Here is an 11283-nt window from a genome sequence, read left to right as displayed (position 1 = left end):
AGGAGAGAGATTTGAGAGGGCACGATTGAGATGGGGTGAGAAGTGGCTAAAATCAGTAAAAAGTGGATCCTATTTTGTGTAGATTTCTTTTGTTTCTTGATTTGTAGCCACTTTTCACAATCAGTTTCCTGATTTTTACCCATCTTTTTTTTATGGGACGCCCTACCAATCTCCCACCACTTGGAGACACCAATTTATCATGAAAAAAAATTCATGGTGGCCAAACACGCCCGAAGTATCCCTTCTCTTCCCACTGCTCCTCTTGTTCTGAGGATGGCTATCCATGGATATAGCCATACACGTGCCAAACAGCTGAATTGGAAAATCTTATTCAGATATGAAATATTTTTTGTCGGTGTAAGATTTTGTAGTCACCTTAAATTTATCCTACTAGTGGATTTTTTTTGCGTAGGTAAGCTGGGGTTGGACCTCCGACCTCAGGATTGAAAAACAGTCTTTGTCAATTGAGCTAGAGGCTTAAACCCCACTCCGTAGAGAGGATATTTTGCAAATGAAAGAATAAAATGGGATGGATTTAGCCCACCAAAAATATGGACCCACTGGCCACGCAATCGACAACTGACCGACAGAATTGACAGTCCGAAAATGTATCCAGAGCAATCTCATGGAAGCTCCATGCCACTTAAAAAATCTAGAGCATAATTTCTCAAAAGTTCCAAAAATATCATGGAGATCTCGTTTTTCCCCCTAAAATTAGGGGTGCAACTTGGGTCGGGTGCGTTGAACCCGATTTTGGCTCGGGTTGGGTTGGCATTTCCTCAGGTTGGGTTTGGTTAGGGCTGGAAAAAGGCAACCTGATTTAATTTCGGGTTGGGTTAGCGTTGAACCGGACCTGACCCAAACCCGAGCTCTGTCCTCTAATTTTATTGTGATTTCTTAGAGTTATGTCTTTTTTTTTTGCCCTAGGTTAACCCGAACCTAACCCGACTGAACCTGACCCGATTTGGAAAAAACGAGTTCGACAGGTTGGGTTACGGTGGAGAGATTTAGAAGCGGGTTGGGTTCTGGTTCGGTCGGGTTAGTGTTGAGGGAATGCTATCTAGTGTTGGGCTAGGGTTGGCCTCAACCCGAACCAATGCCACCCTAGTAGCACCCTTAAAAAAACTTTTAATCTTGCATTTGAATGTATGAAGGGTGACCACGCACACCTATCACTACTCCAATATAAGTATCTGAAGTAGACACTGGTGAAAAATTAGTTTGGTCAGCTTTTGATGAGAGTGATGATTTTGAAAAAAGTATTTAATTTCGATGATAATGGGAACGGCTAGAAGATTTACTGATGGGTCCATTGATTTGATGGTGTGGACGCTCTTCTAACTTTCTTTCTCAAGAGGTCACTGATATTACATAAGTGTTAAATTAGAAACCTGTTGCTTCAGTAGGTCAATGGATCAATACAAGTCCAAAACAGCATGTTGGCCCTCCAACTTCTAAGCCAGTACTTGACTCAACTTATGGCATTTTCAGGACTCCAAATACAGATGCATCTGGTGATCAAAGAAGCTCAAGGGAGATGAACATAGATTAGGAAAGAAGTCCCATGAACTTTACAAAGCTTCCCAATTCAACAGGGATCAGTTCTGATCCAAATTCACCAAAATCAAAAGTTGAGATTCAAAGGCAAGATACTGATAAGAAAAAACAAGGGGGTTGGGGGATATTCAGTAGAGAGACCTCAAGGCCCAGCCAGCATGGGAGTTCTGAAACTCGAACAAAAGTGCAAAGATGATTCACATATTTTATATGTTCCTAAGTTAACATAACTTCATTTTTCGAAATTTCTAACGAAGACAGGGACTTTCCCCCTTTATTTGCTTCATTACTGCATCAGTATGATGCAGATATTTTCTGATGTTTCTGTACCAAATTTCATGTATTCCTTCCATCTTTATGAATAAGAAACTGTTTGTACTTTTATAACTAGTTCCCTGGCCACTTGGTGGAAATTCAACCTTTCTTTCAGCTGTTTCAATTTCCCATTTTTTGTAGATTGGCATGTTATAAGGCTAATAAGTTACATTTCAATAGCGTCAATCCATGCTTCCATGCCTCTTCTTCCATTGCCAAATTCTACTGTGCAACAGTTGAATCCAGCTGTTCAGGGAGTTGACCAGTGATCACTTGTCGCACTCCATTTTTGAATTGTAAATGAGCTGTAATTAGGTCTTCTGTGGCAGTTGAGGAAATGCCTCAAGCCAATGTCCAAGTACCAGGCACTGCAACGCTAAAGTAACCCCATGTCATACTCCCAGGAAAAGATCGAGTAACCTTCAACAAAAGGGAACATGTACCCAAAGCCGACACAGGTGTGTACGTAGAGAATACCCAGGGGAGTGAGAAACTCTCTCCAAGGAACTTGGCAAAATAGCCTTGTAACTTCATGAGAATGAGTGCCTCACAAAGGGGGTCGTGCTGACCAGGCCTGGGCAACTGTTTCAATTTTACGATGTATCCTATGCCAATTGATATTGGCAACAATTTGAAACCAACATTGTAGAGATGCAGTTTTTGTAGAGATCAACAGCAAACCTTTAACCTGCCCCAAATGTGGTCAGTCACCAATAATCTCCACATGAACACACCCCATCCTTAAAATGATGAAATCTGTTAGTATCCCTAATGAATATCTCCCGCCCTTCGAAGCTCGATATAAATTTGATTGCAGCATGGCAATCACCGCAAGTTCGAAGATTCTTAATAACTCGTAGGGGCGTACCAGGCCGGGTGTTCAGAAGCCCCAGACCTATTGCCAGTTTCTCACTATGCCCACACAAGATGTGTTCCTTTTCTTGCTCCTCAACATCTTGCAGGACAAAGTTGGTATTTGGAAGGAGCCCTGATTTTTTCATCTCCATGCCCAAACTATCTAATCTCTCGAGGATTTGGGTCATCTGAGGATGTGATTTATCCCCTGCTAGAAGTGTGTGCACTGTGTTCTTCAGCTCAATCCAACTACAACCAGGATTTTTTCTCAAACCCATCCTCTTCATCACATCCCTCACTCTATCTACTCCATCCCACATACCTTTAGCAGCATATATATTAGAAAGAAGCACATAGTTCCCAGCATTTCTAGGCTCCAATTTAAACAGTTTCTCTGCCGCAATTTCAGCCAAACTCATGTTCCCATGAACTCTACAAGAACTTAAAAGTGCACCCCAAATACAAGCATCCGGCTCAGTCGGCATCTCTTTGATCATGGCATAAGCCTCTTCGAGCTTTCCTATACGACTAAGGAGACTAACCATGCAAGCATAATGCTCTGTTCTAGCTTTAATCCCGTACTCGCGAGACATGCTATTAAAATAGTACCATCCTTGTTCTGCTAGGCCGGTTTGGCTGCAGGCAGATAGCACACAAGTGAAGGTGATAAAATCGGGCTTTTGCCCACTACTCTTCATCAATTGAAACACCTCCATAGCTTCCTCAGCCTTACCGTGCATCGCGTATCCACCTACAATTGCATTCCATGAAACCACATTCTTCGATGGCATGGTATTGAAAACATGCCGAGCATATCCAATTCTTCCACACTTGGCATACATATCAATCAAAGCACTACCCACATACAAATCACCAAAAACTCCCCTCCTGAGAGAGAAACAATGGACCGCCTTTCCATGCATCAAGGCCGCAATGTTTGCACATGCCGGTAGTAAGCAAGGAATCGTCACTGAATTGGGCTCAATCCCTACAAATTGCATCTCTCTGAAGAGCTCTAATGCTTCAATATCTTTCCCATTTTGCACACAACAAGCAACCATGGAGGTCCAAGATATAACATTCAGTTCTATTCCTCGGCCTTCGAATTGCCTGAACGCCCTCAGTGCATCATCGACAAGACCATTGCGAGAGAACCCGGAGACCAGAGCATTGCATGAACCCACATCCAATTGACCCATCTCATCAAACACTTGCAACATCTCTGTTGTGCACCCACACTTCCCATACATATCCACAAGTGCACTAATGACACAAGCATAAGACCCAAATCCCTGTTTGGTCAAGTAGCCATGAATCTGTACACCACTTACTAAATCCTCTAAATCCCCAACCGTGGGAAGAACACTAGAAATGCTAGTCCCATCAGGCTTAAAGCCTTGCTTATGCATTTTCTGCAACAATGCCAACGACTCATTCAAGTAGCCATTACTGTTAATCCCAGCAATAAGACCATTCCACGATACCGAATTGGGCTCCACCCCAGACGCCCTCATCTCATCGAAAAGTTCCATTGCCTCGTCAATATATCCCCGTCGAGCATAACCCGCAACCATCGCACTCCAACTAACCACATTCCTTTCAGTCATTCTACTAAACACTTGGCGGGCATCGCACATTTCACCACATTTCACATACAGGTGGACCAATGAGGATTGAACGAACGAATCTGTGGCGAACCCAGTTACATTTACAAGCTTATGGATCTGTTGCCCAATTCTTAGGGCTGATAATCCAGCGCAGGCCTTGAGGGTGCTAGGAAAGACGAAATTGTCTGGTAAGAGGCCGTGGGAGATCATTTGGTGTAAGAGATGGAGGGCGTGATTAAAGCGATTGGATTTCGAACAAGCGGAGATGAGGGCCGAGAAGGAGAAGGCGTCGGGGTTAGAGATGGAATCGAGGACGAGATTTGCGTCGGAGAATTGGTGGTGATTGGCGTAGAGGGTGAGGAGCTTTGTGGTGAGATGGGTGTGGTTAGAAAGGCCTGTTTTGAGGATTTGGGCATGGGCTTGTTGGGCTTGTGGGAGAGCTGTTGTTGCTGGATTGAGGCTGTGGAGAATGGTGTAGGTGTTGTCTATCAAAGGTAGAGCTTGCCTCGCCATGGGTAATGGCCACAGCCCTGTTAGAAAGTTTTGAATTTGAAAACATCAACGGCTTTAATGAAATTTCACAATAAAAGGTGGCGCATTATCCTACAGGTGGGGTGGGGGCCGAATAACCTTTTGTAACCAATTGTTTTAGTTGGAAGTTTTTTCAGGGAACAAGTCTAAAAGAAAAAACTTTGAATCCCAACATATAGCTCTTGTTTTTGTGGGAACAATTTTTCAAGGGAAAATTTTCAACTTTATCAAGCATTCCTTTGTAATGCTTGAGAGTGATTTCCAACAGCCTGACTCCTATGTCTATTCATTTGCCATTGGTTTTGCCCTTCTCTCTCCCTCAATCGCTTTTGGCCTCCTCTTACTAGTAATTTATCTCGGTGTACTTTTACAACAGCAAACAATAATACTAAGGGATTTGCTTGTGCTTAATGGATTAATATAGTCTTAATCAAGGGTTAATGTAGTTTTAACCAAATTGAGCTTATTGAGCTGTTAGGAAATTGCATTTTATTATTTTTATAAGAGAGCCCTTAGGAAATTGCATTTTCATTTTTGTCATCTAGCTAAGATAGGAAAGTCTGGCCAGCAAAAGAATATACGCCCACCATCAAAGAATCCATATATCAGAATTTAGACTACTGCTGGGAAACTGGTTGCCTAACGTGAGTAGAACCAAGTAAATCCCTGCATACTACATACCACATGGAAAAGGGAGGGGCAGTTTTGCCATTTTAAGAAAAAAGCAAAGGAAAAAAAGAAGGAAGGCCCTATTTGGTATTTTCATGCTCGGTTCCCAACTCGGTTACTGTGAAACAACCAATTACTCCAAAAGCTTAAGCTGGAAGCGAAGGCGAAATTTAATCTTTTATACTTTTCAGTCCTCTTCACGTGTGGCCCCTCTTTTTTAGGGTTGGCCTATATGTGGCCCCCCTTTTGGGTTGGCCATTCCATGTGGATTTTTTTTAATATCGAGGAGGTTTCAACTCAGGACCTTGGCTCTGGTACAATGTGAAACAACCAATTACTCCAAAAGCTTAAGCTGTTAGAGAAGGCGTTATTTAATCTTTTATACTTTAAAAGTTACCATATCATCATTCTAGAATATATATTTGATTTGTGAATGAATAGTTGATCTATGTTTAGAATTTAGATTTGATTTCTCAGCAGCCGAGAGCCATAATTTTCGTATTGAGCTGAGCGGCAACACTTTAGTCAATTTTGGTGTTTTTTAGTCCCAGAGATGACTATGTAGATTGTGCTATTGTTTTGAAAATGGGACATTTTGGGATTTTTGTTGATTAGTCCCTACATGGCAAAATAATTGCTTATTAGTCTCCTAAGAAAAGCATATTTGTTGAATAGTCATACTTTTAGAAAATATTTACTAAAAGGTCCCCTAAAACTCACGAACTTCAGTTTTCTCCATTAAAAATTTTAAAATGGCAAATTTACCCGCAACCTATTTAATCAATTTTGGAGGTTTTTATTTCCCTTCCAATATTTTTGGAAAAAATTTAGGAAATAAGCAACAATATTATCTCTTCCATTATTCTCGTAAAAAAACCTTCAACAAAAAAAATCATTTTAGGAATTAAATAAATTAAAAATCCCTCTAAAATAAATTAAATAGGGTCGGTTTGAGTTATCTTTCCTTCATAGATAAATAAGGTAAGAAATTTTAGGAATATTTTTCATTTCTAACTTTTCTAAGAAATTCCTAACTTCGTTGGATTGCAAGAAAATATCTCTGATGGAAAATTATTTCTATGGAATTTTTTTTATTGAGGAATTATGTCTTATTAATTTACAGGGATAACATCATAAACCAAAGGTCCCTAACTGAAAAATTGAATAGGGTTGGTTTACATTATCTTTTTTTTTATGTGTAAGAAATAAGAAATTTTAGATTTTTTCCTTTCCAAACTTTTCCAATAAAATTCCTACAATCCAACGGGGCCCATCTATGAAAAAAAGATATCTCAGACCGACCCTATTTAATTTATTTTAGAGGGATTTTTAATTTATTTAATTCCTAAAATGATTTTTTTGTTGAAGGTTTTTTGACGAGAATAATGGAAGAGATAATATTGTTGCTTATATCCTAGATTTTTTCCAAAAATATTAGAAGGGAAATAAAAAAACGCTAAAATTGATTAAATGGGTTGGGGGCTAAATTTGCCATTTTAAAATTTTAAATGGAGAAAATTGAAGTTCGTGAGTTTTAGAGACCTTTTAGCAAATATTTTCTAAGAGTAGGACTGTTTAGCTAATATGCTTTTCTTAGGGACTAATAAGCAATTATTTTGCAGACTAATCAGCGAAAAACCCTTTGAAAATTAACCCATGAGATGAGATGGGATATTCTTGTCTTTTTCCATCGTTATCTTGTTTACTCGGCTGATCATGTTTTGGTCTATGATGGTTTGCCATGTCATTGACCTTGATCACTGCATGAATGTGCCATTTGTTATAATGCCTGGGGTAGGAAAGAAATCTTATTCATTGGGCAGTAAAATTTACTAGGGATTTGCTGGACAATTTCATGGAAAGCCATTTCGCGCCTCACTTTTGAAAGATAGAACAGCCCATTTCGCGCCTCACTTTTGAAAGATAGAACAGCCATACGGGCTCACATTTTAGAGGATTTTGATTTATTCATTTAATTCATTTGAAGTTCTCTCCTGCAAAAGTGAGCCATGAAATGTCTTTTTGCCAAAGGGCGATAAATTCAACCCCTTAAAGAGGGATACAGCCCTTTGACAGATATCCTTAGGATATCTTTAGGGGCTGGAGGAGCAAGCGTCAACTCCAAAAGCATTAGAACTTGATGGGGTCCGGACTCAGCACTGATGGGTCCGAACTCAGCACTGATGAGGTCCGAACTTAGCAACCAATTGGCTGTTGACACGTGGCCCTCACAGGGACCGCTGCAAAGCCAACACCTGTCCCTGCTAGGTGTGACACCTGGACCAATCAGGGACTTCCACCTACCCTTCCTAGGTATGAGACCTGGTCCATACAGAGGCCACCACCTGTCCTGGACAGGTGGCGAGCCACCTGTCCTAGACAGGTGGCTCAGAATCACTATAAATAGCCTTCACTTGTGCTAAGGTGAGGGATCTGAAAATCAAAACCCTAAGCTTTTGCTCTGACATTGCTCTGCACTCCTGCTCATACTGACTTGAGTGTCGAAGCGTCCGTCCGGAGCATCACTCCGGGTTGGTCCTCTGACCCTTTATCTTCTTGTCTGTGCCCTTGTGCAGCGCAGGAATCCACCAGCCCTTCAGCCGTGGCGTGTCAGATCAGCCCTTCCGGCCCTACCATAACCTGTTACCAATTTTAGACCTAACAGATTTGGCACCATCCGTGGGACCCCGCAACAAAAAGTTGTTCGGAACCTCACTTAAGTAATGGTAGGAAAAAACGGAAAGCATGTGCCAACCTCCCGGACGACCCGGGCTACAGCCCCCCGCGAAGGAAGAAGCGAGCGATTGGCCTCGCAGATAGAGGTCGGGGCGCCAGGGGAGCGCAATCCGACTCGCTCGGACCGTTCAGACCCTACCCCGACCCCGAGGGAGATGCGGGCCCTTTTCCAAGAAATGACTGCTGTGATTGCGCAGTTCATGAATCCGGCCACCGCACTCCAGCAGAACCCAGCCGAGGCCTCTCAGCCCGCCCAGAGGAGGGGAAGCTCCCACAGAGAGCACACGCCTCCGCCCCGGGAGCAGACTCGTCACTCCACAAGACGAGATCACCTCTCCCGGGACAAGCATGTGCGCCCCGAGCCTCGCCTACATCACCGGTCACGATCTCCCTCCGTACAAAGGCATGGCAGCAAGAGAGACGCCACGCACGGAGAGGGATCGCGGCACCGGCGAAGGAGTCCGGCCAGTCAGTCCGGATCGGCTATGAGCCCGCCAGCAAGGAGAGAGAGGCCCGTCCACCGGGCTGAGGAAAGAGAGGACCCGGTGTTGCGAAGGATCCAGCAGATCGACCACCGGATCGAAGAGCTCGCCAGAGAGCAGGGCCGACCTGCCTCCCGGATCTTCACAAGCACTCAACCATTTTCGGACAGAGTGCTCAGCGCAGAGGCCCCTGCGGGCTGGAAGATGCCGCAGATTCCGCAGTATGACGGGACCACCGACCCCGTGGACCACTTGGAGACTTTCAGGACCACAATGCTCCTCCACGGGGCGTCGGATGGATTCCTTTGCCGGGCATTCCCCACCACGTTGACCGGAGCAGCGCGGGACTGGTACTCGCGGCTTAAGCCCAGGTCCGTGGACAATTTTGATGATTTTGGGGATGACCTGGCCCGCCATTTCATGAGCAGCAGAAGACCCAGGAAGACGACGGCTTCACTGATGGCCCTCAGGCAGGGAGATGATGAGGCCTTGAAGGTGCTCGTTGGTCGCTTTAATAGGGAAGCTCTCCAGGTTCCCAACCTGGATCCCTCCGCGGCCACGAACGCCCTTCTGGCCGGCGCCCGATTGACTGACTTCAGGCAAGCAGTGGTCCGGCGCAACCCGCAGTCCCTCGCAGACCTGATGGCCGGGGCGGAGGAGTACATCTCGGTGGAGGAAACTCTCGCCGCCCTTGACTCTGCGAGCAAGAGAAGGCCTGAGGAGAAGAACCCTACCAAGCAGCGTAGGGATGATAAGTCTCAGAAGAAGGAGAGAAGCCCTTCCCGCAGAGAGAGAAGCCCTTCTTGAAAGGGGAGAAGCCCCCAACCGAGAGAGCATTACACGCGACTGACCGCTTCCAGAGCACAGATCCTGGCAGCCATTCGGGAAGAGGACTTCATCCGGTGGCCAGAGAGGCAGAACTCGTCGACAAAAAGAAACATGTCCCAGTACTGCAGGTTCCACAAGGACCACGGCCACGACACCAACGCGTGCCTTCATTTGAAGGAGGAGATCGAGCAGTTGATCAGCCGAGGGTACCTCGGGAGGTACTTGAAAAATGATGACAACAAAAGAGAGAGCAAGGACAAGCCGAAGCCTAGAAGCAGAAGCCCCCGGGGCGCTCAACCTCTAGGCGACCGCATTCAAGCTCCGGCCCCAGCCAGCCCCCCTCCTCAGGTACCTCAACCTCAACCTCATGGTGTTATTGGTACCATTTCAGGAGGGCCGACCGCAGGAGGAACCTCTTCATCAGCCCGCAGGACTTATGCCCGGCAGGTCAACGCCGTCCATACCTGCAGCAAGAAGGCCAGGCTAGAGAACGAGATATCCTTTTCAGATGCAGATCTCGACGGCCTGATCCTTCCGCATGATGATGCCCTGGTCATCACCATGCTGGTGGCGAACTGGGAAATGAAGAAGATCTTGGTCGACAACGGGAGCTCCGCAAACATCCTCTATTATCACGCCTTCGAGCGGATGCTGATCGGAACCGACCGTCTGAAGCCGGCCAACTCCGATCTGTTCGGGTTCTCCGGAGAAGTTGTCAAAATCGAAGGGCAGATCGAGCTTCCAGTTCTTATCGGGGAGCCGCCCTGCCAGTCCGTCGCCATGGTGAACTTCTTGGTGGTAAGGGCCAAGTCGGCCTACAATGCTATCCTAGGTCGCCCAGGCCAGAATCTCCTCCAAGCCGTTCCCTCCGCCTATCATCAGAAGATGAAGTTCAGTACACCAGGGGGCGTAGGGGAGGTCAGAGGGGACCAGCCCCAGTCGAGGCAGTGCTATGCAGCGGCACTGAAAGGGAAGAATGCGTCCGAGTCTCTGCCGATCGAGCTGTTTGATCTAAGGGACGAAGCCCAGATCACAGTAAACGAGCCGGCCGAGGACATTATATCTATCCCGTTGTATAGCGATGACGACCAGAGGGTTGTTCAGATCGGCTCTGCCCTGTCGGAGGCCGCGCAGCAGGATCTCGCTCAGTTCCTCAGAGCCAATGCAGATGTCTTTGCCTGGGCTCCTTCAGACATGCCCGGCATCGACCCTGCAATCAGCACCCATGAGCTCGGGGTTGATCAGACCTGTAAGCCCGTGAAGCAGAAGAGGAGGCACTTTGCACCGGAGAGGCGAATGGCCATTAGAGAAGAGGTGGAAAGGCTTCTGAAGGCCGACTTCATCCGCGAGATCCAGTACCCGGACTGGCTCGCGAATGTTGTGATGGTGAAGAAGTCTAATGGGAAGTGGAGGACCTGCATAGATTTTACAGACCTGAATAAGGCCTGCCCGAAGGACAGCTACCCGCTCCCAAAGATCGATCAGCTTATCGACGCTACTGCAGGTCACGAGCTGCTAAGCTTCATGGACGCCTTTTCAGGATATAATCAGATCAGAATGCATGAGTCCGACATTCCGAAGACATCCTTTGTAACCGATCAGAGGACTTATTGCTATCGAGTTATGCCTTTTGGACTGAAGAACGCAGGAGCCACCTACCAGCGGCTCGTCAACAGGCTGTTCAAAGAGCAGATCGGCCGCAA

The 11283-nt window shown here is 45.7% G+C and overlaps 1 protein-coding gene across 1 annotated transcript; it reads right to left on the bottom strand.

The window, feature by feature from the left end:
* Positions 1-1428: 1428 nt before the first annotated feature.
* Positions 1429-5188, bottom strand: LOC143886204 (Pentatricopeptide repeat (PPR) superfamily protein). The gene has a single exon (XM_077390157.1). The coding sequence runs from the start codon at positions 4845-4847 to the stop codon at positions 2580-2582; it is 2268 nt and encodes a 755-aa protein (XP_077246272.1). The 5' UTR covers positions 4848-5188; the 3' UTR covers positions 1429-2579.
* Positions 5189-11283: the final 6095 nt, after the last annotated feature.

Source organism: Tasmannia lanceolata, unplaced genomic scaffold (genome assembly GCF_043159265.1).
Source record: "Tasmannia lanceolata isolate RefF3 unplaced genomic scaffold, GAP_Taslan_0.1 ptg000011l, whole genome shotgun sequence".
In the NCBI taxonomy this organism is placed as follows: domain Eukaryota; kingdom Viridiplantae; phylum Streptophyta; class Magnoliopsida; order Canellales; family Winteraceae; genus Tasmannia; species Tasmannia lanceolata.
The sequence above is the reverse complement of the archived record's forward strand: the minus strand, read 5'-3'. Positions and strand labels throughout refer to the sequence as shown.